This window comes from Bos indicus, chromosome 11 (assembly GCF_029378745.1).
Source record: "Bos indicus isolate NIAB-ARS_2022 breed Sahiwal x Tharparkar chromosome 11, NIAB-ARS_B.indTharparkar_mat_pri_1.0, whole genome shotgun sequence".
Classification (NCBI taxonomy): domain Eukaryota; kingdom Metazoa; phylum Chordata; class Mammalia; order Artiodactyla; family Bovidae; genus Bos; species Bos indicus.
The window spans coordinates 72,843,843-72,870,897 of NC_091770.1; the positions used below are offsets into that span (position 1 = coordinate 72,843,843).

Below are 27,055 nucleotides of genomic sequence, written 5' to 3' on the forward strand. Positions count from 1 at the left end.
TTCCTGGTGTCCCTGGAGATGTAGGGGTGCCTCTGCTGGGCCTCATCCTAGGGGAGGGGAGGGAGGGGGTCACTTTTCTTGTTCTCCTTCTGGGTCATTCTTCTACTCCAGTGGAGACCTATGGAGACCTCCCTCCTATGTCTGGGGCCAGGGGGCAGCGGGCATGTGTGCATGGCTGGGGGCTCTGACAGAGATGCGCACGAGGCATGTGCCCCAGGGTGTGCATAGACGTGTGTGTGTGGGTCGGGGGGGTCAGCACACTCAGCCTCACCCCCAGAGTGCAAGGTTCCCAAAGCCCTTCCCCTCACCCCCCTCCACCAGGCTGAGCTCCAGAGCTGCAGCCACTCCCAAGCAGCCCAGAGGAGCTAGGTCAAGGCCAAGGTGAGATCTGTGGTGAAGCGGTGCCCAGGAGATTCCTCCCAAACTCAGCCACTTCACCTGAGGTGGGGGTCCTCTTCAGCCCAGAGGCCACAGTTTTGATTCCCTACCCCCACCCCATGGTTGCTTCTAACTGTGCAGACAGAGCGCTGGGGGTGGGAGCCTGAGGAAGAGGTGAGTGAAACTGAGACAGAGAGAAAGAGCTTGTGTGTGTGTGTGTGTGTTGACTGAAGAACAAAACTTACCTGGCCACACTGGAACACTAAAAACACAGTGTGGACTCTAGGAGGAAAGTCAGGCCTGTCTGGGGATTCAGGGAGGGGTTCCCTAGCAACAAGGATGACCATGAGGTCAAACCTGTCATCCTCACCCTTGTGGGCTGAGTGATTGAGGGCAGGCCACGCAGGGCTGTACAGTTACTAGTATTAATGCTAGCTGTAGTCCCTAAAGTGGTCGTAGTAAAATCAGGAGAGTATTATTTTTCACAAAAAGAGGGGCTTTTCCCTTCTCCATTTCTACACTGAGAGTGTGCACCTGTGCAGGCCCCTTTGCCAGCCCAGAGGCCTGGAGTGTGTGAGGAGGGGTAGGGCGGGAATGTGCCAGCATCAGGGAAGCAGTGAGAGAACATTCCACAAGGGCTTTCTGGAAGTCTCCCTAAGGAGGAGGAGGAGCCCTGCTTTGAACCCTGGAGCCACAGCTGGCTTATTGCTGCAGACCCAGAACGTCCTGGGGCCCCCTTTCTTCTCTGAGTTCCTCAGAGCCTAGGAGCCCCTTACTCCATTGGAGGGGATCAAGCCTGAGGAAGACAGCCTGGTGGCCTGGGCCCGGGCCTGGTTCATCTAACCCTGTGTTCCCTGTGGCACCTGCGACCCGCATCCTGAATTCCCCAGACCCTGACCTGGGGTGGGGGGAGATCCAGGGACCCTGAAGCCTCCTCTGTCACCAAGGCTCCAGGTTCTTCTGGGTTTGGAGGCCCAGTCCTGAGAGCTCCTCTCTCAGAATCAGGATTACAGCCCCCCACCCCCAAGGTAGAGCCCAGGGACCTGGGACCCCTGCCCAGCAGGCTCAGGCTTGCTGACATGAAAAGCTATGGGAGGCAGGGTCTCTGGGACAAGAAGGCCCCCCGGGATCATGGGGGTCAGCAGGGTCAGGGACTAAGTCTGCAAGTGACTCTGGTTCACAGGCTCTCACACACGTCCCCTTGTCTCCTCATTTCTTCCTCCTACTCAGCAAAGGCAGAGAGAAGACCAAGGGAGGCAGAGATGGCGAGCACAAGTAGGTGTCCCAGGCCAGGTGGAGCCCATGGAGCTCGTCAGAGGGAAGGGTCCCCAGCACAGGGTGCAGGTGGCGGGGGGCCCAGATCCGAGTGGAGACAGCACTGGGCAAAGGTAGGGCGAGGGAGGTCTCTCCATCTGGCCACGGGGGCGAGGAACACGGAGGTGTCAGGGTGGGGGCAGGCCTTCTGGTTTCCACTCTCTCCTCCCTCCTTTCAGTGTCTCGATTCCTCCTCCACTTCCCTGCTCAGTCCCCCATCCCTGTGGGCAGGCTCTCCTGTGAGGGAGGGAGTAAGGACAGCTCATGAGGCCAAAAGCCGCCTCCTCCTGGTACCAAGGCAGGGCCAGGCAGATGGACATGTAGCACTGGAGGCCCAAGGAAGACAAATTCTGGGTGCTGAGTGGCCACAGGGGGCAGCTGGAACATGAAGCCTGGAAAGCTAAGGAGGGACGACCCCTCTCTGGTGGTCTTCACTGTCTCCATTCCCCAGAGGGAAAGAAGGAGGTACCTCCAGATGGGGAGGGGCCACCACAAGGTACTGGGAAGTCTCAAGGCCTGATGGTGGGGGGACTGACAAGTGGGTCCCCCAGGCTCCCCCAGAGCTTGTGTCACCTCAAGGACCTTCTAGCATCACAGGGAATTCACAAGGGGAGTGGCAGTCAGGGTTGAGCACACTGGAGGGGGCCTCTGCTCCAACACCCGTTCTTGCAGATGACAGATCTGAGCCCCAGAAGAGCAGCAGAGCTGAGACTAAATAAAACCCAGGGCATTTTAACTCCTGACCCAGAGTTTACAGTAGGCCCAGGAAGTTTAGAGCCCTTGATTACGCTCTCAGTTCTCCAAACACACCAAAAAAAGCCAAAAAGCCAAGAGTGTGGTCTTTATTTTCCAGATAGGGAAACTGAGCCCCAGAGATGTTAAGAGATTTGCTCAGGACAGTGGTCCAAAATAAGTTAAAAATCAATCGACCTGAGGTTAGCACGGCGACAGCAGAATTGTGTGTACAGGAGTCTGAAGTGATGAGCACTGATGGGGCTTGGTGTGCTGCTTGCATTAACATCCCAGGGACTCGCAGCCTCGTTTAATGAAAGCACGAACTCCAATTCCCACTTGTTATACATGAGCAAAAAAACACGATGACAAGGCAGCAGCACTGAGAGGGGAAACTCAGGCCCAGAGAACCGAAGGGTCAGAGAGTTTGCCAGGTTACAAACAAGGGAAGAAGCCGCAGGCTGAGCGTGTATCAGGCTTGGAGAGGGAGCCAGGGAACCAGATCTTGGGGGCTGTGGGAGATGATGGCAGATGCTGAGCTCAGGGTCCCACCTAGGGAGAGGGCTCGGGGTCAGGTTTCTACATGGACAATTGGACATAAAAGGTTTGTATGAGACACATACAAGCTGCCAGTCCCCTAGCCTCTCCGTCTGAGATCAGCGATGCTCTAAGACCCTTCTTGATTTCTAGCTCTGCAGTCTGTCCTGGGCTGGACCCCAAGGGATTCAGACTGACCTGACCCCTTTGGCCACAACTGGACGAAGGGGTGCCTTGGTGAGCGCATGTAGTGGGCCCACAGTAAATGCTGGTTCCCTAGCACGACCCCATCCTAATGTTCTGCCATTTCCAATTCACATAACTGGCATTTATTATTCTTATCTTAATGTGTAGAGCCTTAGGGATTTCTAAAAAGAGATAAATAAGTCAAAATTCTTTAGCTTGAAGAAGAAAAACTGTGGGAACTGTTTTAAATCTCTGAAAGGTTATTGTGTGGCAAGACTTGTTAGTTTCTGTCTCTACTGAGGAGAAATAAAAGGAAATCTCTATTTCCACAAATCCGGTGTCTCTTAGGTAAAGTTAGTCACTCAGTCGTGTCCAATTCTTTGTGACCCTATGGACTTAGCCTGTCAGGCTCCTCTCTGTCCAGGGGATCCTCCAGGCAAGAATACTGGAGTGGGTTACCATTCCCTTCTCCGGGGGATCTTTCTGACCCAGGGATCAAACCTGTGTCTCCTGCATTGCAGACAGATTCTTTACTTTCTGAGCCACCAGGGAAGCCATCTCTTAGGTAGGAATTTGTTTCTCCCAATTACCTGAGGCCTGAGCTAATAAGCTCAGCTCTGAGAGTTGGTGATGAACAGCGAGGCCTGGCATGCTGCAGTCCATGGGGTCACAAAGAGTCAGACATGACTGAGTAACTGAACTGAGCTGAACTGAGCTAATGAGCTCTGACAGTTCCTGCTGCAGGTGGTTGGAGGGCAGAAGCCCTGGAGAAGCCACGGCCTCAGTTGGTTCAATTCCAGTCCCACCCCTCTAAGTCACAACCTCCAGGATAACACAGACACCTGACTGAGTGGGACTCAGCTCACACAGTCTAGTTTGTCGAAAGTCTCCAAGTCATCATTGAAGAGTTCCAGTCTCTCCCCAAGGAGCTTTACCCAACCACAAAGACATTCTTCTAGTTCTGAGCCATGGAACAAGCAAAGAAACCATTAGGTCCATAAATGAAAAAAAGAGTTTAAAATGAATGAACTAACTTTAAAGACTTCTCTCTAGAGAGAACTAGCAGTCTAAATTGCGGGTGCGTATCATTACGACTGCCATGAATCCAGTGATGGGAAAGCTCAGCTGTGACCACAAACCCTCAGAGGGTCCTGAGAAGCCCACCTCCCTGGCCTCCTGCTTTTCCTGTTTTCATGCAGCTACGAATAAGGAGCCACTTGGTTGCAAAGTGGTTGTACACCAAGTTGATTATTGGCTTGTTGTATTTGTCTGTTTCTGACCATACTACATCTGTAGCAATTGGAGAACCTTCTAGACAAAATGCAGAATTTAGAACAAACAAACATCAGTAGATCAGTAACCAACAATTTACCTTTTTTGAAATCCAAATCTTTAATACAAAGTGGGTAATCTTTAAAATTCCCTGATTAAGTTAACATTTATTTGAAAAATAACCTTTACCCTTTGCCAAGAGAAACAGGCATGCTGTTTTCTGGGAACTGATAAGCAGAAAAAGCTTTTTCTTTTTTCAAAGCTCTTTTTTTTTTTTTTTTAATTACTTTTTTGGCCGTGCTGGGTCCTCATTGCTGCGAGGACTTTTCTCTGGCTATGGCCGGTGGGGGCTACTCTGTAGTTGTGGCGCATGGCTTCTCATTGCAGGGGCTTCTCTCGTTGCAGAGCACGGGCCCTAGGGCACGCGGGTTTCGGTAGTTTCAGCTCCTGGGCTCTAGAGCACAGGCTCAATAGTTGAGGCACACCAGCTTAGTTGCTCTGCAGCGTGTGGGATCTTCCTGGAACCAGGGATCGAACCCATGTATCCTGCATTGGCAGATGGACTCTTTACCACTGAGCCACCAGGGAAGCCCAAAAGCTTTTTCTATAGTGAATTATGATGTGTCATCAATCAGAGGATTACAAAGGGCAGTGATAGCCAATGGCATCACGCTCTACTGCCCACAGTCCACAGGAATGAAAAGCAGGTCTAAGAGAAACAAACAGGTCCAGAGCCTACAGTAAGAATCTGGGAATTACACTTATCCTACACATTATGCATTTTTTTATAGGATGTCTCCATTCTGAGATACTCCCAGACACACAGGAGTCCCACTAATGAGCGTATCCACTTGAGATAGTTAAAATTATGCAAGGTCTAGGGAGAGGAGTTTCTTCTTTGAATTGCTTCCGGGTCTAGTAGACAATAGTCAGGCTTCCCTGGTGGCTCAGATGGTTAAGAATCTGCCTGCAATGCAGGAGACCCCGGTTCAATCCCTAGGTTAGGCAGATCCCCTGGAGAAAGAAATGGCAACCCACTCCAGTATTCTTGCCCGGAGAATCCCAATAACAGAAGAGCCTGGAGGGCCCTAATCCATAGGGTCGCAAAGAGTCAGGACTGAGCAACTAACACTTTCACTTTCTGGTAAACAATGGTTGAATAAGTATAGTTTTTTTTTTTTTTAAGTCTCAGTGTTTGCTTCCAAATATGTTTGTTTTAAGAAATAAAATGACTTTCAAATTCAAGGGCCATAACTGCCTAAGGGAAGCCCCAGGCCCTTTTCCACTTGGGTGGGTCCTTGGGATCAGCATCAGAAATCCACAATTCCCTGCCACCCTAACCTCCTCTGGGCCTCAGGCAGAAGGGCTAGATCCCACCCATCCCAGGATGCAGAGTAGCTGGCTTCTCCAGGCAGGGTCTATTCTGACCTGACACCTGGCTTTGACCTACCATCTCAGAGCACTTTCCTGGGGGACATTAAGGCAGGGGTGGGGTGGGGAATGGGGACTGTGTGGCTAGAGCAGACTGCGTGTGATGGCAGCATGTAGGTCACACATGGACTGGGGCTGGGGACTCTAAGGATGACACAGCCCAGGAATGGCCAAGCAGTGATTGTACTTGGTCAGCACAGGGCCCTCCAGGACACTCCTCGGTTATCCAGGAGAGCAGCAAGGCTGGGAGGAAAGAAAACCCAAACACTGAGACAGGAAGCAGAGACAGGGCCCCACTAGGCTCACTTCCTGTTGCAGAGTCAGAGTAAAGCTGGCACCCCTGCCCTGTAGGCCATCAAGGCCACCAAGCAGGGAGAAATCTCACAGGATGATGCGTTGTAAGCCAGGCAAGACGGCTCCTTTCTCACCACTCTATGACTGTTATTAACAGGCTCATTGATCTGTTCAGTGTTAGGTCACTGGTGATTTAATATTTATAGCCTTCTTTCCCCAAAATGTATTGATGCTTAGATTATTTTTCCATGAGTCCCCTCTCTGTAAACATGGTCCCTGGGACTCTTCAAGATGACATCTTTCCTCATCAGCAAGCTGTGCTGGTTCTTGGAGACTTTCGACCACCATTCCCAATGGTCAGGATGTGGGATTCACACCCCGAGAGAAGTGTGACCCTACAGCATCAAGGATGCAGTTGGAAGTACTGCTGCCCTGGGAGACAGTAGCTTCCATCCCAACTCTCTGAGCCTCAGGTTTTTCATGGGTTGAAAGAGGAGAAGCATATGGCCCTCCCAGGACACATGGACTGCAGTCCCTCCCAGGACTGCCATGAAGATGAAATTAGCAAACATCTGGAAAAGCCTTGGCCCAGATTAGTTGCTCAAGGAAAGTTATATTGTCTCTTACTGGGGAGAAACTTTTAAAGATAATTCCAAAGGCTTTGGTTTTCTTTTTTTAGAGTGACTTCTCTCCTTCTCCTCCTGTTGATATGCCCCAGATAACATGACGCTGTATAGTGCAAAGAGATCAGTGTTTCCCCAACCTTCCTTCACCTGCCTCATGCCTTTTTAGGAAACCATCAAGATGCCAGTGTTTCCTAAACTGTGAACTGGTATCACATGAAGAAGTGGTTCTTAGTTGCTCTCCTAATACACTCCTCCATGTCTGGCCGAGCATATAAAGAGTAAAGAAAAGGCCTGTAGCTAGATTAGGGCCAGGTTTGGAGGATGAGATTGGCTCCCCAACCCTAAGTAGAGGAGCTTGAAGTTTCTAGGCCATCTCTACAAGGACAGAAGGTTTTCCAGAATCTCACATGACCCAACATAAAGAACAGGAGTTCTTGGGGAACCATAGCCAAACCTCCACTGGGAGATGCCTGACTCAAAGATGGGTGGGCTCTGCTATAGGTGAGCTCAGGGTTAGAGTCTGCACCCTGCCCCACCTAGGAATGGGGCCCAGGTTGACAGGGGCAGAGCCAGGAGGAGGGAGAATGGGAAGTGCAGGGAGTCAGGTGTCCATCTCATGCAATATTGACAGGGTAATGGAATACTGCACTTTACCCCCTGCTGGTCCTACTCCTGGTCCCTCCTGGAGCTAGGATCGCAAGCTCAGCTGCAGGGACATCACTGGATACAGTAAGGACCCCCTGCCCCCTTTCGTCAGCTCTCCTGACTGCAAGGCCCTTCACCCGGGGTCACAAGGCCAGACCAACAGAGGAAGAGGTAGGAACTATGGAGCCTGCCATACATTCCTGGAGGTTGGCAGAAGGTGGTGGGGGATGGTGGTGGGGGTTGCCTGGAGTGAGAAGGGACAGGCAAAAAGGGTAAAACCAGGACCAAAGATGGGGACAGGAAAGGGCCCATCTCCTTTTCACTGGGGACCAAGGAGAATCCAAGGACACAAAGGCAGGCTTTGAGTACCAGGGCTGTCTGAGAACTAAGCAGCTTGTTTCAACCACACTTCCTACCTGCTCATCAGCTCTGCCCCTCTGAGTCCTGTTTCTGCCATTCTGTTCTGATGCTTTGTCTCTCTTGTCTGACTTTCTTTGCATCCAGCCAAAGTACGGCCACGGTGGGAGAGGATGAGTCTTGCCCACTGGTGGAGCTCAGAGCTCTAAGACTGAACTGAGGGGGCTGGGATTAGGACCCTGACAGGCTTCAGTTGAAACGGTTTTTTCCACCTGAAGGCCACCTTCTTGTGGTCGCTGTCCCCAACCTGCTCCTTAATGGTGTGAAGGCATGGGGAAGGAGGATATGACGGAGGTTCCTCTGCCCTAGTTCTCCTTCAGGGCTCCCAATTTGGGAAGTTTGGCCCCCAGGATATCTCGGGACCAGTAGGTAAGGGGTTGGGGCTTGGATCTTCCTTTCCCTTACGAGTTCTCTAGGGTTTTGCTCTTCTATCGTCTGTGTGTCTTCCTCCTGACGTCCATCTCCCTCCACCTCATTCTGGCTGCCCCCTCACAGAGCCGGGAGAAGCGTGTTCTCCGCCATGAAGCTCGGCAAGAACCGGCCTCACAAGGAGGAACCCCAAAGACAAGGTACGGATGCGTGCCCCTGACCAAGGTCTAGTTCACCCCTCTCTCCGCACCTGCCAGGGACGAAACCCCTGCTCTCCGCGAGCGGCCTCCCAGTGGGCTCTCCTGCTATTGGCCAGAGGAGCCACCTGGGAGGGGCCTGGCCTATCATTAGCTGTCAGAGAAACCCCGTCCTGAGAGAGGTCCTCCAGAAGGGGGCGCTCCGAGGGCTGGAGGTGGGTACCACATTTCCTCCGATATAAAACAGCAGCAGCAGAGACCTCTGTCTAGTGGGCTCCTCCTGCCCTCTTGGCTTCCATCCTTCACACAGAAGCCTAGGGATTTTTAATCAGAGGAGGGAATAACAAAAAAAAAAAAAATTATTTGGCCAATTCCCTGTTTCTATGGGAAAATCAGAGTCCCGAGAATGCCTGCTCCATGGCAGGACTCTCTGCCCAACATTTACCCAGTTCCCTCTCAGGGGGCTGCAGGGACCGCCTTGGGGGAGAGAAGCAGGGTGGGTATGGAAGACTGGAGTGGCCTGTGGCACGGGTGAGGGGACACGACAGCTGTTTAAGGGGAGAAATGGAAGTACAGTGGAGCTGTGTGTAGCTTTCTAAGCCAGGTCTGTGGATCACACGTCCACCATCCTCAGGGCTCCTGGCTTCTCTCCCAGCATCCCCCGTGTGGCCCACTGGTCCCAGAATCTCTCTCCTTATATTTTGCCCCCACGTGTATTCCAGCTGTGCCTTTCTCCTTCCTAGACTGGAGAGGGTAGACCTGCTGGCTGAGGCTCAAACCCATCATCCTTGGGTAGCTTCTCAGAATCGTCATTCCTTCATCTCATTGGATTAATACACATCAGTACAGGGTTAGGTTCTGAAGTCCATCAGCTATTTTACAAAGATAAGTTCCTTCCTGAGTCTCAATTTCTTTGTCTGTGATGTGAGAATAGTACCTATATTGGCAAGATATGACTATGAAGATTATGAGAGCTAGAGATATGTGTATAAAGTGCCTAGCATTATGCCTGACATGTAGTAGCCACTCAGTAAATGGTAGCCATTGATAGAAGATACATAAGTTTGGATTCTTTATTCCTAACCTTCTTCCACAAAGGATATTCAGTACTTGCATAGTGAATTGTGGCGGTGGTTTAGTCACTATTCACGTCTGACTCTTGCAGCCCCGTAGACTGTAGCCTTACAGGCTCCTCGGTCTATGGGATTTCCTAGGCAAGAATACTGGAGTGGGTTGCCATTTCCTTCTCCAGAGATGAGTTATATTCAATTAAAATTAAAAGGCAAGGCCAGATACAATATCTGTTAAAGATCAAAATTAGGTCAGAAACACTGCAGATAAGCAGACTATAACATTCTAAGTAGATGCCACCAAGTAAACCTGGAAATTGACTATTAGCTTCCTGGATGCCAAAGCAAAAGAGGAAACACCATCACCAGCCCACCATCCAGCCCACCTAACTAGTCCTCCCTTTTCCCCAGATGAACCAGCTGTTCTGGAGATGGAGGACCTTGACCGCCTGGCCATTCGGCTGGGGGATGGGCTGGACCCTGACTCCGTGTCGCTAGCATCCGTCACAGCCCTCACCACCAATGTCTCCAACAAGCGGTAAGTGGGCAGGAGCCTCGCAACCCTGGTTGGCTTCACCAGGTCAGGCAGGCCTAGCTTGCTATATTTGGAATTGGGGTGGAGAAGAATCAGAGCCCATGGACAGCTCCTTCCTAACTTTGCCCCTTTCTTCTTTTCCTGGATATCTCCCTCACCTCCCTCCCTGCAAAGGCAGGGGGCTGTTCCCAGGTCATTGAATACCTCTGGGCAAAGGGAAATCACAGGGCTGCCCAACACTTGAATCTGTTGACCTAATGACCTGCCTCCTTTTACTTCTGCCATTGATTAGTCCTCTCTATTAGAGCCTCTGAGAACCACTAATCCCCTTTCTGTTTGGCAGTCCTGGAGTGTTTGACAATCATGACTCTGTCCTCTTCCCTTCTCCAAGGTCTAACCACTGCCAGTGCTCTCCTCCCCTGCAAGCAGTGCCCTTACACCCAGCCTGACAGTACATTCTCCTTCTCAGGTCTAAGCCAGACATCAAGATGGAGCCAAGTGCCGGGCGGCCCATGGACTACCAGGTACGTGGGGGCAGCAAGAGTCCTCATGTCTTTCTGACTCTCTCGCAGGTGGTTCTTGCCAGATGAGTGTTTTAGACTCTGTGGGGGCATGGATATGAGGGGTCATAGAGAACCACAAACTGAATATAAATTACCAAGTTAAGCTTGTTCCTGGGAAGCACTGATTGTTGTTCTTCAGTCGCTAAGTCGTGTCAGACTCTTTGCGACCCTATGAACTGCAGCACACCAGGCTTCCCTGTCCTTCACTGTCTCCTGGAGTTTGTTCAAACTCATGTCCACTGAGTCGATGATGCTATCTAACCATCTCATCCTCTGTCCCGCTCTTCTCCTTTTGCCTTCGATCTTCCGCAGCATCAGGGTCTTTTCCAATGAGTCCACTCTTCACATCAGGTGGCCAAAGTATTGGAGCTTCAGCTTCAGCATCAGCCCTTCCAATGAATATTCAAGGTTGATTTCCTTTAGGATTTACTGGTCTGATCTCCTTACTGTTCAAGCACTGTGGTCACAGTGTCATAAGTAGAGAGATAGAGACCCACAAAGGACACAGTGTCATAAGTAGAAGGATACAGACTCAAAAAGGAGGGTGTGAACTCTGCTTATGCTGGTCAAAGGTCTCTTAGGATTTTGTAATGGACTTTATAAAGTGAGAGGGACTTAGAAAAAACATAAACAGACCAAATAACTTCACAAAAACATTTAAAATGAGGGCCTCTAAAGAAATATATGGATTATTTGGTGTGATTTTTTTTCTAAATTATTGCTTTGTATTATTTTAATACCAGAAGTAATGTCAATCCTGGCTATCTATAGAAGCTGAGAGTGGGGGGGGGGTTCTTCTTTTTACGTCTCTGTATTTTCTGAAATTAACACTTAATTTTTTTATTTGTATGTTTCTAAAACTGGAGACCAAATGGCTGAGATCTAGAGAGATTTGCAGCTGTGAGATTGCTAATGTGGCCACCAGTGCAAGTGGGATGGAGCATGGCTGGGAGCTACGGGGAGAGTGCCCCATGGGCAGAGGGCCCCAGTGCAGCCTCCCAGCTGCAGGCCTCATCTACAGCTTCGCAGGGCCAGACCCTCAATTTTGTCTCTTCTCCCAGAGTTGATTGGAGCCCGAGAGAATGAGTTACACTAACATAACTCACAAAAGGCTAATGTAAAAACCCAATCACCTAGTACTTATTTATAAACTGCAAACGAGAAGGGTCCAGGGACCGTGCATTCCTCTGGACCCTCCCTTAGGGGCTAACAAGGCCCAGCTGCTGTGAAAGGCTGCTGGGCATTCCTAGAATTGAGTGAGAATGCTGGCTGGTCAGGGGAGTTAGAGCCTTCAGCAGACCCCACCTGAATGCCTTTGCACTTCCTGCCTAGGTCCAGTGCCAGGCCCCAGAATCAGAATACCTTTTCCTGTGTCAGGGTTTGATCTTTGACTTCCCAGGCCTCATGCACCTTCTTTAAGGGCAGATGACCTCGCCTCACTCAGGAGAGGATGTTTAGGACTAGACACCACCTTTCTCTGTAGCAGGTACCTCTGGTCATATATCCTCAAGGACACACCTTGTCTCCCTGAATCCTTGCTTGGGTTTGTTTTCATCCAGTTGGCTTGAAAATTCCATCTTCCCAGGGGCTTGAAAATTCACCCTGGGCCATGTCAAGCAGACCTGCCCCTGTGGTTTCAGACAGCATCACACCACTGAGCTCCTAGGACATTTGGGAATGTCACCTCCTCACCTCTCTGCCAAAACCCAGGCACAGAACATACTAACACTTCTGAGGGCTTTTCCAGGACACTGGGCTCAGGGTTATGGTCCGAGCTGAGAAGAGAAAAAATTCCAAAGAAGAAAGAGCCTCATCAGATACCGTTCCCTCCACAGTGTCACCAGTCTGCCACATAAGGGCACAGAAAATGGTGCCATTGTTATTGTTGTGACTAGTATAACTGTTTAAGTTAATAAAATCTTAACAACCACCCAAACATCGGTGTTGCTGTATTTCATAGGTGAGAACCTGAGGCGCAGAGTAGATAAGGAGCTTGCCCCAGGTTCTGCAGTTATTCAAAGCTAGAAACAAGGGTCAGTCCTGCGGGTGTCCTATCCCATCGTCAGAACAAATAATTGAGGACCATCTCTCCCTCTGGTCTCTGTTCATCTTTACTGCCTACTGCATGTTTTCAAAAGCTCTCTCAAACTGCTTCTTGCCAGAGACTTTAATTAAGTGGACCAGAGAGTCTGCCTCCGAAGACTTTGTAAACATTCCAAACTGAACAAAGCAGCTGTACTCATGTTTAGCCTGGTAACACAGCATTCCCTGACAGGTTGGTTCACATCTCAACTGTAAGTGTTAACGTACTTGGAGAGAGAGCTGTGAGGGTGAAAATGTGGGACTATTCTTGCTTTCAATGAGTGCAATGTATAAAGCAAGACAACCTGTCAGAAAGACTTCACTTTCTCGTAGAGCTTGGCTTTGCCGAGTTAGAAAGACCTCAGCCAGAGAGACTTAGCTGAACTCAGATCCAGAAAGGATCCTCAGGCCGAGAATCATCCTAAAGATTGGGTAGCTCTGAAACGAGGTCCTGAGGCCCTTTGTTTCTTCTGTTTCAGTTCAGTTCAGTTCAGTTGCTCAGTCATGTCCGACTCTTTGCAACCCCATGGACTGCAGCACGCCAGGCCTCCCTGTCCATCACCAACTCCCGGAGTTTACCCAAACTCATGTCCATTGAGTCAGTGATGCCATCCAACCATCTCATCCTCTGTCGTGCCCTTCTCCTCCTGCCTTCAATCTTTCCCAGGATCAAGGTCTTTCCCAATGAGTCAGCTCTTTGCATTAGGTGGCCAGTGTATTGGAGTTTCAGCTTCATCATCAGTCCTTCCAATGAACACCCAGGACTGATCTCCTTTAGGATGGACTGGTTGGATCTCCTTGTAGTCCAAGGGACTCTCAAGAGTCTTCTCCAACACCACAGTTCAAAAGCATCAATTCTTTGGCGCACAGCTTTCTTTATAGTCCAACTCTCACATCCATACATGACTATTGGAAAAATCATAGCCTTGACTAGACAGACCTTTGTTGGTAAAGTAATGTCTCTGCTTTTTAGAATGCATGTTATATGTAAACCCTTTCCTGATTATCGACATCTCAAAAGCAAGAAGCCACAGCTTCCTCCCTGGGAATATGCAGTTTGCCCATCGGAGTGGGCAAAGCGTGGCACTTGGCAGACATGTTCTTGGTGGGTCATGGAGTCTTGAGCTGTACCCTGTCTTCCTGGCACCAAGATCATATACATTGTCACCTCCAAACATCTCTCCAGTTCTCATCCCCATGTCATCTCCCCAGCTCAAGCACAATGTGGCACCCACTTCCTATCTGGTCTCCCTGTCCTCATATTGCCTCCTCCACACCATCCTCTACACACCACTGGAATGGTCTTCTCAAAATGCGCAACTGAACATATCACATCCCTGTCACCTGGAGACAAGAGAAGGTAAAGGATGTTTCAGCAGAGCAGCACTAATCTCATCTCAAGCTCCCACCCATGTTCTTGCAGCCCCATCTGATCCCTCAGGAGCAGGTCAGAGAGCACCATGACTCATGGGTTCTCCCAAGACAGAGGTACAGGTTCACACTCAGCATTGTTCCTGGTGATGACTTTCGTGAAGCCACCTGGGGATCGTGTCCTTTATCTTGCGATAAGAAGATGTAATAGCCAGTCGCCAATAGTTTCCCTGGTTAGCTGGTCTGTTGGTCCCTTTGTGGCTGTAATTGCCTTCTCTTCCATCATGGAAAGACAGGAGTCCTCTGCTCCTGAAGAGGACTAGGGGGCAAAAAGGCTATCATTATGGCTGGGTCTCTGGATGAAAAACAGAGAAGCCAATCAACTTCTCACATTGCAAGGACAAATCTCCTGATGGCATCTCTTTAGTACCTTATTATGCCAACAATGTGTTTGTCTACTTCCTAGTCTTGAGTTACTAGTCTTGAAAATATTTTCATTTTTTTATGGAGGAGAGGGTATTGGTTAGTTGTGGGGGGAAATGAAATAAAAAAAAAAAAACTTTGGTAAAAAAAAGTTTCACAGAGTTTAAAACTCTATAAACTACTATGCAAAGAATGTTCTGGAAGGACTTCTAGTTTACTTTCTTCTCTGAGAAGTAAACTTCTCAGAGGGCTCTATTTTGCTTTTAGCTCCCTGAAGAAATGGTAAACTCCTTCAGAGCTCCATATTCTCAGCTCCATTCCCTTTAGAACCTCAAGTTCACATAGAAATGCTTGCTTTCATAGTTCAAGTGTTACTTCAATTAGTAAATATTCAGTTTCTAGTTCTGTATACTAGCTTGGCAATGTTCTCGTTGTCATCAGGGTTTCTATTTTTTTAACATCATTAGTTTTAATGTGTGGATTTTTCTTGGCCTTCAGATATTTATAAGACTTTGATGGACGCAGTGGAAGATAATTTTCAAGGCTATTCTTTTTCATGAAAAGGGAAAATAATTCTCTTGAGTAAAAATCGTATTTAGCAGTTGCATCAAAGCACAGCAATTAAAATACCAACTTTCCAAGATGAGAAGCATAAAAAGCAACTCATACGGTTTCATTAGAAGAGTGCTGAGGGAAATGCTAATACTAGGTCAGCATAGGCTATTTTGTTAAAGTGCAAGTTCCAGAGACTTAAGCATCACACACGAGCCTACCTGCCTGGGACCCAACCAATTAACTGAAGGTAAGTTCTATTGAGAAGCCATTTATAACAAGAGCTCACAGCTTCCAGACTTTCTACAATTTACAAAGCACTTCAATACACATTATCTCATTCAAACCTCAGGCAAATTTATGGATAGGAGGTGTCTGCACTTAAAGCTGAGAAAACTGAGGCTCATTGTCATTTCAGGAACTCCCAAGTCTTCCTATTTATCATGGCTGCCCTAGTGGGGCTTGACACCTCCAGATTCAAGCAACAACTGATGGCTTAAAATGAGAGTTCACGAGAACTATGCACACATGCATACATACTCACACGTCTCTCTCTCTGTTCAGTTCAGTTCAGTCCAGTTGCTCAGTCGTGTCTGACTCTGCGAACCCATGATCCGCAGCACACCAGGCCTCCCTGTCCATCACCAACTCCCGGAGTCCGCCCAAACCCATGTCCATTGTGTCAGTGATGCCATCCAACCATCTCATCCTCTGTCATGCCCTTCTCTTCCTGCCTTCAATGTTTCCCAGCATCAGGGTCTTTTCAAATGAGTCAGCTCTTCGCATCAGGTGGCCAGAGTATTGGAGTTTCAGCTTCAACATCAGTCCCTCCAATGAACACCCAGGACTGATCTCCTTTAGGATGGACTGGTTGGATCTCCTTGCAGTCCAAGGGACTCTCAAGAGTCTTCTCCAACACCACAGTATATGTAAATATTTGTCAAATGGATGAACAACTGAAAAATGACTTCCTAGTATAGAAGTATGATTCCAGAGAGGTGGACACCACTGAAAAAATACAGACTGCACACAACATACAAGTATCAAGACCAAAAAAAAAGTGTGCTCCAGCTGGGCACCAAAGCCTTACTGGGCACTCAAAGAAATTAAAAGAAGGGAAACCAGGAATATGGAAAGGGGCCAAATTCCAGAAATTAAAAAAAAGAGATATCAGAGGCTTGCAGGACTCAAATGAAAAGTGCTGGAGTAGAAAACTAAATGCATGTTAATGGAGACTTAGAAAGCTTAATTCTTGAGTGCACAGAATCTTGGGGGGTGGGAGTGGGTTTGCAGCCCTCTGTGCGGCAGGGCCACTGATGCCAGTGAAAACTCTTGGAATCATCTGGGAGCTTTAAAAATACAGGTGCTGGACAGCACTCCTCCATCCCCTCCCAAGATTGGGTTGAGTTGGTCTGGAGTGTGGTATGGGGGCCTCAGGGTCTTTAACCACCAACGCCCCCCACCCCGCCTCCTTCCCCTCCCCCTCCCCCTGGTAATTCTGGTGCACACCTACTTAGAGGTGATCCAGTTCACTCCCTTCTTTATAAATGAGGGCACTGAGGCTTGGTGGGGAACGACCCAGGATCACCAGCAGATTCAGCAGTGCTCAGACTGGTACCAGCCAGGCTCTGACTCCTGCAAAACCCAAGTTCACAGGCCTTCCTTCTCATTTCCCCTCTTTCCTGCCCGCAGGTCAGCGTCACAGTCATCGAGGCTCGGCAGCTGGTGGGCTTGAACATGGACCCCGTGGTGTGTGTGGAGGTGGGCGATGACAAGAAGTACACCTCCATGAAGGAGTCCACTAACTGCCCCTACTATAATGAGGTCAGCCCTGGGGCCCGGGGTGGGGAAGAGTCCTCCAAACTGTGGCAGAGCCTGGGCCCCGGCCCCATAGGGCCAGTAGGAGAAGCTGGGACTCAAGAGTCACACAGGGCTACCAGCCGGGTGACCTTGGTCCACCTGTTACAACCCCCAGCATGCTGAGTGCCACGCCCTCTGACCCTGGTCTGGCCGGGGTCCACCCTGTGAAAGGAACCTGGCCTCTGTCCTCCCTAGTGCTGCTCCCACCAGTGCCAGTGAGTGAACCTCACACCCTGTGAGGCCTGGTCCCAGGTCCTTCCCCAGCCAGAGCCCTGGGGCAGGGCAGCCTCCTTCCAGCCCTGGCCCATGGGGGGACTAGAACCATTAATGAGTGCTTGCTGTGTGCGGGGCTCTCTTCTAAATGCTTTAGGTGCTTCATCTCTTCTGACTCTCACACTATCAGAAGTTGTCACCATCAATCCCGTTTTATATAAGGGACATTGAGGCTCCTGGAGAAAGACCTGGCCCAGGTGCCAAGTGCCAGAGTCAAGTTCTGCGTGTGCATGCTTTCTGCTCAGCTGCCATCCTGGGTGCCTGAATCTCTGCGAGGTCCTTCCAGACCACTGGCCATGACGCTTGGGGAGTGGGAGGGGAAAGGCCTGGTCTCCACTGCTGTTCATTGCAGCTGTCTGAGGCCACATTGAGGTTACAGAATCTCAGAGACCTTCTAATTCAGTCTCTCCACCTTACAGAGGAGACTGAGGTCACTCTATGAAAAGGGCTGAGATCACAGAGAGTATTATAGACAGAGCAGGGTCCAGACTGTTCTGCTTCCACCCACTGGGCTCTGTCATCTCGGATGGCCACCCCACCCCACCGGACACAGCCTCTGAGTCTGGGCTCCAGGGAGGAGGGGCCCATCTTAATCAGCTATGGTGAAGCATACCCCTCAGATACCTGAGCACACACCAGCCTAACCCAAAAGTCACTGACCTGGCCACTGTGGCCCTCCCTTTCCGGGAGCGGCCTCCAGGCTGCTTCTCAGTGGCTCCAGGCAGTGAGCTGTGCCAGGCTGGCCCTAGTGAGGCATGGGCATCCCTCATCTCAGTGTCCATCCTGGGTGTGGTGAGGGTCTGCTTCTCAGAGGTGGGGGCATCTCTCTGGAAACTGTGGGAGGCCCCAGCGGGGCACCTGCAGGAGTAAAACCCAGGCCTGTCTCTGCCCTTCACAGGGACCCAGCCTGAGGCCAGGCCTGACTGAAATCTCCTAAGCAATCAGAGAGAAGCCCCACTCTCATAGCTGGTTTCCCGCAGGTCCCAGGCTGGGGACACTGCTGTTCAGGACCCCCTCGGCCCCATGTGACATCCTTCCCAGGAGTCAGGAAACTCAGGCTCGACATCTCTGACCTTAGGTCAGGACACATCCCTGAATGGAAAACCTCTGGCCTAGATAAGGTCTATTTTTCCCTAACAGATATGGAGACAGGGCCCCCACAGTCTTCCACGGTTATATGATAGTGGTGGAGGCCTGTCTGGCTGACTGGAGAGCTCACCTTGCACCAGGTCCGTGCACCTCATGTTTCATTCAAGTGGCTTCCTCCTTCCAAGGAAACAGAACTGATCTCCCCACTTGGTGGCTCCTCAGAAAACTCCTACTCACTTTGCAGGGCCCAGCTCAAATGTCCTTCCCTGTACTCTCTAGGTTAGAGGTCAGGGCATTCCCCTCTGTTTGACAATAACATCCCTGAATTCCATTCGGTCCTTCATATCCAACCCAGGAGGCTCCTGATCTCCTGCATCACTGTAGCCCACTCCAGGGCCTGCCTTGTACTTGAAGGGCTTTGGTAACACTTTTCTGAATGGATATTTATCCAAAAGATGAAACAGAGATACACTGGGCCTCTGCTCTGTGCCAGGCTCATGACTGGCAACATGGGAGCTGCAAACAGGATACCTCCTAATTCCAGCCTAGAAACCATTTTCCAAGCTCTGTATTTATATCTGGGGCTTCCCAGGTGGCGCAGTGGTAAAGAATCCACCTGCCTATGCAGGAGATGCAGGAGACATGGGTTCAATACCTGGGTCAGGAAGATCCCCTGGAGAAGGAAATGACAACCCACTCCAGTATTCTTGCCTGGAGAATCCAATGGACAGAGGAGCTTGGCGGACTATAGTCCATAGGGTCGCAAAAGAGTCGGACACCACTTAGCAACTAAACAGCAAGTCTTAGTTGCAGTACTCAGGATCTCTAGTTGTGGCATGTGGGATCTAGTTCCCTGACCAATGATAAAACCCAGGCCCCTTGCATTGGGAGCATAGAGTCTAGCCACTGGATCCCCAGGGAAGTTCCTTGACCCAGGTCATCATATTTAGATTCACAATCACGCCTCCCAGCAATGCCAAGACCGCTGTCCCAGAGCGGTTCCACTTGGAGGCCCTGGTTCATTATCCCCCCATCACAGAGGTGAAAACTGAGATTCTGAAAAGGAAGCGATTGGCCCAGCAGTGAAAGCTCAGGCTTTGTGGCTCTAAAACTGCACTTTTACCCACAGTGATCTAGTGTGAGCCCCCAGCAACACGAACAGATTCTCCTCATTTACTCCAAGCACTTCAACATTTCTTCTGTCTCCCTGCCCATGAGTTCACCAAAGCAGCAGGCTTTCTGCTCAGTGCCTGCACTCTCGTCCCCAGGGCCTGCACCCCGAGGCCAGGAGACGTGGGCAGGCACAGCACCATGAGTGGCAGCTCCCAGCTGGAGAGGACCGATCATGCCCACAGCATTTGTGTTTATAGCAGATTAAGTTCATCAGCTCTCAGTTCTAAGTCTCAGCTTACTTTACATTTTAACACCTCCGAACTTGGGGGGCATCTTCTAGGCAGCCTTGTGGTTTAATGGTGATGTCTATGGGACCTACACAATTACAGTGTATCTTACAGTATCTTATATGTATCTCATCAAACCTCATAATGAGACTCTACGTGGGGGGTGTCATTACGTCCATTTGACAGCTCGGGATGCTAAGGTTCAGAACAATGAGTTGCTCAGGGCCACATGACTGCTCACTGCCCCTGAGAGCTGTGGTCAGGGGGACTAGTGGTTGCCCCTTCTACTTATCCAAACTTCGGGGCTCAGGGGGCACGGGCCAGTGCAGACCGGCAATGCCAGGACAGAGGGGCCTGGCACTGAGCCTCAGCCTGCCGAGTGACAGCAGGCCTGGGTCTTTCCCCGTCTAGTACTTCGTCTTTGACTTCCACGTCTCTCCTGATGTCATGTTTGACAAGATCATCAAGATCTCGGTGAGTGGGGAGCAGTGCCCAGCAGGTGGGGCTCTTAGCTCAAACTGTACTTTAGTGCAGCCTTGAAAAGGGCACCCTCTCTGGGCAGGCCAGCCATAGGACGGCACAGCCATAAAAAGATGCACAGCCAGCCAAGCAGGGCACAGGCTGGAGTTGGGCCCCTCTCACTCCCTTAGCCACATCATTCTGTGCAGTGTACAACATGCTCACATGTACCTGGAAGCCAGCAAAACACTGGCGAGGCAGAAGGGGCTGATGCTAAGCCTCAGACAGATACCCCTGCCCTGCCAGACACCCTCCTGCTTGACCTGAAACTCACTTCCCCATAAAGAGTTGGGGGGGGTGCCCTCTATCAGTCAGCCCTTCCCTGCCCCACGGCCTCAGCCCCATCCCACCTGATCGATGGCTGGTGGTTCTGCCCGGAAGGTGATTCACTCCAAGAACCTGCTGCGCAGTGGCACCCTGGTGGGGTCCTTCAAAATGGACGTGGGAACCGTGTACTCCCAGCCGGGTGAGTAGCTGCATGGCTGGGTCAGTATTGGTGCACACAGCTCCAGGAGCACGGGTCATACATGCAGCCCCTAACACATCTCACAGAAGCAAATGGGGACAGAGCCTTGCTGGGAACAGGTGTGAACTGTAGTTGAAATTGAAAGAGGAGTGGGGGGAAGAGGAAAGTTCTGAGTCCAGGAGATTCCAGGGCCCACACAAAATCAGAGGACAATGTGCCCTTTGTATAGGCTGTGCTCGCAGTCAACCTGAAGGGGCAGACCCATCCTAGATTAGCCTCCTCCTCTGATATCTGGTCTTTTCTCCACCCTGTCCTGGGTCCTAGGAGCTTTGGGGGGACACTACTTGTCCCTGTCTCTAGGAGGCTTTTGGTCTGCAATTGGAGACAGACAGTAAGTAGATAGTCACAGGAAATAGGAGATGTACATATGGAAAGGGGCCAGGATCAGCTCTTCTGAGGAAGTCAAGGAAGGCTGCATGGAAGAGGAGACGCACCAACAAAAGGATTAGAAGTTTGAATAGGGAGCCAGAGGGTTGGGGCGTGGAACAGAAGGGATGGGTGCATCCAAGATAAAAGTACAGCAGCCACAGAGCCTTGGGGGTGTGAAACAGCAATCTGAACTATTCAGAGAGGGGTCAACAGCTATGCCTGGCAGGAGCACAGGGGAAGGGTAGGGTGAACATTGGGGGCTAGGGAGAGCTGCATCAGGAGGCCCCACAGGGGATGCTAAGGTCGGCAGTCTTTCCCCCAGGCGCTGGGGAGCCTCAGGTGGGTTTGAAATGGGGAGTGAGAGAGGGAGGGCCTCTTTAAGGGCTTTGTCTGGCAGCCGTGTGGAGATTGGCTGAAGGGGTTGGGGACAGGAGGGCTGCAGGCCAAGAAACCAGTCAGGACATTCCTCCATCTGAAGCCATACCACACATCTGGGGGCATGGCCAGAGCTGGGACCTTGCCTCGGCCACCCTTACTCGGGGACCTCTGCCTCCCGGGTCCTGAGGCAGGCAGCACTGTGGCCCCAGGGCCCCAGGACCTGATGACCTGGCCTCCACGGCCTGTCCCAAGGGTGGGTGCAGCCCTGAGTAGGGCCAGCCGGGCAGCCCCCGCTTCTTGCCCCCGCAGAGCACCAGTTCCACCACAAGTGGGCCGTCCTGTCCGACCCTGACGACATCTCCGCGGGACTGAAGGGCTACGTGAAGTGCGATGTCGCTGTGGTGGGCAAGGGCGACAACATTAAGACTCCCCACAAGGCCAATGAGACGGATGAGGATGACATTGAGGGGTGAGCTCCCACCCCCGCCCCGCCCCTGGAGATCTGGCCCAACTCTTCCTGGGGTGCAAAGGGAACCCCCAGGGTGGACTTGGCCCAGAGACCTCACCTTCCATCTCCCTTATCCGCCCGCCCAGATGGCCCTGCTCTCCCTGGAAGGACTGAGGCCAGGGCCAGCCTCAGTGTCTGGGGACTCTCCTCATGGGGCAGAAAGGACTGGGGGAGAGTCGAGAGTGACAGTCATTTGACATGCACGCTGCCGACTATGAGAAACTTGGGGGAAAAGTGTGGATTCCCAGAGCTGCGAGGCCTTGAGTCTACACCCAGTAGAGCAAAGGGATTTTGTTTTCTGAAGCAATTCCAGGGAGTTGCCAGGGGCTTTTCAGAAATATTCTGGAACCTTGTCTGGATTCAGTGGGAAAAATCCAGGATCCAGTGGATCATGCCTTCCTTGAGCCAGGGAGAGAGAAAGAGACCACTGGTGAGGTTTTTGCGTAGAAGACAAAAAATGTGACACAAAGTACTCATATATTTTCATCTGTTTGAGCCTTATCGTATCCATGGGAGGTGCATGTTATTATTCCCATCTTAAAGCTGAGGAAACTGAGGCTTAGGGAGATGGGGAGATTTGCCCAGGATCCCACAAGAGAGCGGGTGCCCTGCACTCCGGTGTCTTCAGTTCTGCTATGGACCTTCTCAGCCGTCCTTCACCTGTGGTCCTGGGCCCCAGAGGCATGGGGATGTCGGGGCAGGAGTCGGCCAGGTGTGGCCACCGCAGCCCTAGCTGTTCATGCCGGCAGGAACTTGCTGCTCCCCGAAGGGGTGCCCCCTGAACGCCAGTGGGCCCGGTTCTACGTGAAGATCTACCGAGCAGAGGGGCTGCCCCGCATGAACACGAGCCTCATGGCCAATGTGAAGAAGGCTTTCACTGGCGAGAACAAGGATCTGGTCGACCCCTATGTGCAAGTCTTCTTCGCCGGCCAGAAGGTATCGGGGTGCAGGAGGCTGGGAGTGGGGTGACGTGCAAGGGACTGGGCGTGGGGTCCTGGGGATGAACATGAGGCAAAATCAGAAGCCACGAGGCTGGCCTTTGATCACCTTGGCGTGTCACCTCGAGAAGAGGGGAGAGAGAGATGAGGGAGTACAGCTCAGAGGGGCTGGGCTGGGGCCAGGCTGGGCCTTAGGGACTTCCCCCTGCCCCCAGGTCACCAAGCACTGAGGGTGGGGGGCACTGGGAGGGAGAAGGGCTAGAGAGACTGGGATGGAGAAGAGGATGGAGATAAGTACACACACGTACACACACACACACCCCACGTGCACACTCGTAACACATACACACACACAGACACAGACGCACATGTGCATACTCAGGCAGGTACACGAATCTGACTCTCTCTCCCTCCCACCAGGGCAAGACTTCAGTGCAGAAAAGCAGCTACGAGCCACTGTGGAATGAGCAGGTGGTCTTCACAGACCTGTTTCCCCCACTCTGCAAGCGCATGAAGGTGCAAATCCGGGACTCGGACAAGGTCAATGACGTGGCCATCGGCACCCACTTCATTGACCTGCGCAAGATTTCCAACGATGGAGACAAAGGTCAGCAGCTGGGGACTGGAGGTGGGACTTGGGGCTAAAGGGAGTGGGTAAAGGAGACCCCTCCACACACATGCGCACGCGCGCACACACACACACACCACCACCACCACCACACCACCGGCTCTGTCCCACACCTCGGACTTAAAGGTGCCACCGGCCTTCATCAGCAGCCCTTGCCTCCAGGGAAGGGTAAAGACTCGTGGTCAGGTCTGCACAGAGCTGCCTGGGCCCACTGAGCCAGGCTGCCTGGATTTGAACTCCAACTCTGACAGCTAGAAGTTGCATGATCTTTGTACCTGTTTTGTCATCTGTAAAATGAAAATAATAGTAATTATATACATATTATAGGGGGGTGTGTGTGTGTGTGCACATGCGCACACATTCAGTCACTCCAGTCGTGTCTGACTCTTTGCAACCCATGGACTGTAGCCCATTTGTGCTTGTGGAATTTTCCAGGCACGAATACTGGAGTGGGTTGCCATTTCCTACTCCAGGGGAATGGACCCCTGACCCAGGGATGGAAGCCACATCCCTTGCGTCTCCTGTATTGGCAGGCAGATTCTTTACCACTGCACCACCTGCGAAGCCCATGTATGTGTGCACCACCGCCATAGTACCTATCTACTGACTTGTAGGACCAGAGTATTGAGCTGGTACCAGGGATACAGGGCAAGGGAGGGATCCATCCTGTTCTCACGATGTTCCCTGGGGATGAGGGAGACAGGTGTGCTACCAAATGCTCAAAACCTGAGACAGAAGGCACAAAAGCCACAGATTGTATGGTTCCGTTTGTATGAAAAGTCTAGAGGAAGCAAATACATAGAGGCAGAAAGCAGATGAGCAGTTGCCAGGAGGTGGAAAGAGGAGGGGATTGGGACAGACTACTGAGAGGTATGAGGTTTCCCGAGGTGGGTGAAATGTCCTGGATGGTTGCACAATGCAGTGAATGCACTGAAGACCACTGAAATGCGTCCTATAAAGTGGTGAATTTTAAGTATGTCTCAGTTTTTTAAATGCTATATTTTTTATAAACTGTGGGCTTTCCTGGTAGCTCAGACGGTAAACAATGAGCTCCTGCAATTCAGGAGACCCGGGTTCAATCCCTGGGTCAGGAAGATTCCCTGGAGAAGGGAATGCTACCCACTCCAGTATTCTTGCCTGGAGGATTCTATGTACAGAGGAGCCTGTCAGGCTACAGTCCATGGGGTCACAGAGTCAGATACAACTCTGACTAGTTTTTTTATAAACTAAGCAAAACAAAAACAAAACGCATAAGGCAGAATTGGATCCATGCTACATATGAGACACAACAAATCCTAATGGGAGAAAAAATAGTTGGGACTAGGAATTGGGGCAGAAAGCAAAAAAGAACTAAAGAGCCTCTTGATGAAAGTGAAAGAGGAGAGTGAAAAAGCTGGCTTAAAACTCAGCATTCAAAAAACCAAGATCATGGCATCTGGTCCCATCACTTCATGGCAAATAGATGGGGAAACAATGGAAACAGTGACAGACTTTATTTTGGAGGTTCCAAAATCACTTCAGATGGTGACTGCAGTCATGAAATTAAAAGATGCTTGCTCCTTGGAAGAAAAGCTAAGACAAACCTAGACAGCATGTTAAAAAGCAGAGACATTACTTTGCCAACAAAGGTCCGTCTAGTCAAAGCTATGGTTTCTCCAGTAGTCATGTATGGATGTGAGAGTTGGACTATAAAGAAAGCTGAGCACCGAAGAATTGACGCTTTTGAACTGTCATGTTGGAGAAGACTCTTGAGAGTCCCTTGGACTGCAAGGAGATCCAACCAGTCCATCCTAAAGGAAATCAGTCCTGAATATTCATTGGAAGGACTGATGCTGAAGCTGAAACTCCAATACTTTGGCCACCTGATGCGAAGAACGGACTCGTTGGAAAAGACCCTGATGCTGGGAAAGATTGAAGGCAGGAGGAGAAGGGGATGACAGAGGATGAGATGGTTGGATGGCATCACCAACTCAATGGATATGAGTTTGAGCAAGCTCCGGCAGTTGGTGATGGACAGGGAAGCCTGGTATGCTGCAGTCCATGGGGTCGCAAAGAGTAGGACATGACTGAGTGTCGGAACTGAACTGAGTAATTGGGGGGAGGGGCACTTCATGGAGGAAGAGCGTTTAACAGGTAGAGACAGAGAGACAGAGACAGAGAACCTCTCCTTTGGAGAGGAAAGGAGGGGTGTGCAAAAGCAAGTGACACCCCGGTGGAACGCAGGTCTGCACAGACAGCAAAGGGCTGGAAGGCCTTGCTGGGGAGCTAAGAAGGTGGGTTTGTCCTCTAGGAAGATCGTAGACCACCCTGCAACAGGTACTAGAAAGCAGGGACCATGACTTCGCTCCACAGAAATGGATATGTGTGTATGTGGAGCCCCACCGCCAGCTCAAGCTCCCGCAGAGAATAAACAAACACACGGAAGTGCCCCAGAAGTGAGAGGGCCGCCCCACAGCCGCCCACAAACAGCAGACACGGCTCGCCCCGCAGCCCCCTGTGAGCCCCACAGCTGCAGGCCCTCTGCTGCCTCAGACATTTCCCTCAGCTCAGCAGCCAGGAGGTGCAGGCCAGGAGCCCCCAAAACAGGTCCCTCCACCTGAGCGAGCCCTTGACCCCCTGCACCCCTGCCCACAGGCTTCCTGCCCACACTGGGCCCTGCCTGGGTGAACATGTACGGCTCCACACGCAATTACACGCTGCTAGACGAGCATCAGGACCTGAACGAGGGCCTGGGGGAGGGTGTGTCCTTCCGTGCCCGCCTCATGCTGGGCCTGGCGGTGGAGATCCTGGACACCTCCAACCCTGAGATCACCAGCTCCACTGAGGTGCAGGTGGAGCAGGCCACGCCCATCTCCGAGGTGAGGCCCCGGGGGGCTGCGCTCCCCTCCAGAGCCCCCCCAACTCTGCTCAGCACCCCTTAACTCAATGCAGCCTGGGCCTGGGCTCTGCCAGTGTCCACCCTGCCTGCCTCAGGGGCCCAGACCCCAGGGTGAGGCCTCCCTCCCCAGGAAGTGGCAAGACTTCCATCCCCTCCCACTGCCTGTGCCTGTGCTCTGCCCATCTCTGCTCCTTTCCTAGCCACGGTTGTCCTTGTGCTGGGCAGAGCAGCCTTTCCTGAAGGGACAGGCTGGAGGGCCAAAGGAATTGGGCCTTCAGTGTCTGGCCTCCTAGTTCCACAGCTGGATGGGATGTCCCCCACCACTAGCCCCAAGGGCCTGTCTGGAGACAGAAAGAGGCCTGGCCCCGGCCTCAACATGCTGGTAAGCTTTCAGGGTGGCTTGAACCACCTTCCCCACAGAGCTGCACGGGGAAAATAGAAGAATTCTTTCTATTTGGAGCCTTCCTGGAGGCCTCAATGATCGACCGGAAAAATGGAGACAAGCCCATCACCTTTGAGGTCACCATAGGTGAGAGCTGGGCTCACAGAGGGGTCTTTGGGCCCGGGGACTGCAGAGTGGTAACTGCTGGGCCTGCTGCACAGCTCTCGGGGGAGGGGGACTTTGACCACTTCCCTCGAGTGTCCTCAGGTGCCCACACAGCACACAGTGACTGCACATCACGAGTGCACGCACG

General features: G+C 51.4%; 1 protein-coding gene across 2 annotated transcripts in view; it reads left to right on the top strand.

The window, feature by feature from the left end:
- OTOF (otoferlin) overlaps positions 1-27,055 on the top strand; it is an 88,007-nt gene that overhangs the window by 39,865 nt on the left and 21,087 nt on the right. For both annotated transcript variants that reach the window (XM_019970578.2, XM_019970581.2), the window contains exons 6-16: positions 8,328-8,401; positions 9,880-10,006; positions 10,473-10,527; positions 16,687-16,818; positions 20,028-20,090; positions 20,517-20,601; positions 21,718-21,877; positions 22,666-22,852; positions 23,275-23,461; positions 26,117-26,340; positions 26,781-26,889. In XM_019970578.2, coding sequence (XP_019826137.2) covers positions 8,328-8,401; positions 9,880-10,006; positions 10,473-10,527; positions 16,687-16,818; positions 20,028-20,090; positions 20,517-20,601; positions 21,718-21,877; positions 22,666-22,852; positions 23,275-23,461; positions 26,117-26,340; positions 26,781-26,889 — 1,403 coding nt within the window. The remainder of the gene's footprint in view (positions 1-8,327; positions 8,402-9,879; positions 10,007-10,472; positions 10,528-16,686; positions 16,819-20,027; positions 20,091-20,516; positions 20,602-21,717; positions 21,878-22,665; positions 22,853-23,274; positions 23,462-26,116; positions 26,341-26,780; positions 26,890-27,055) is intronic.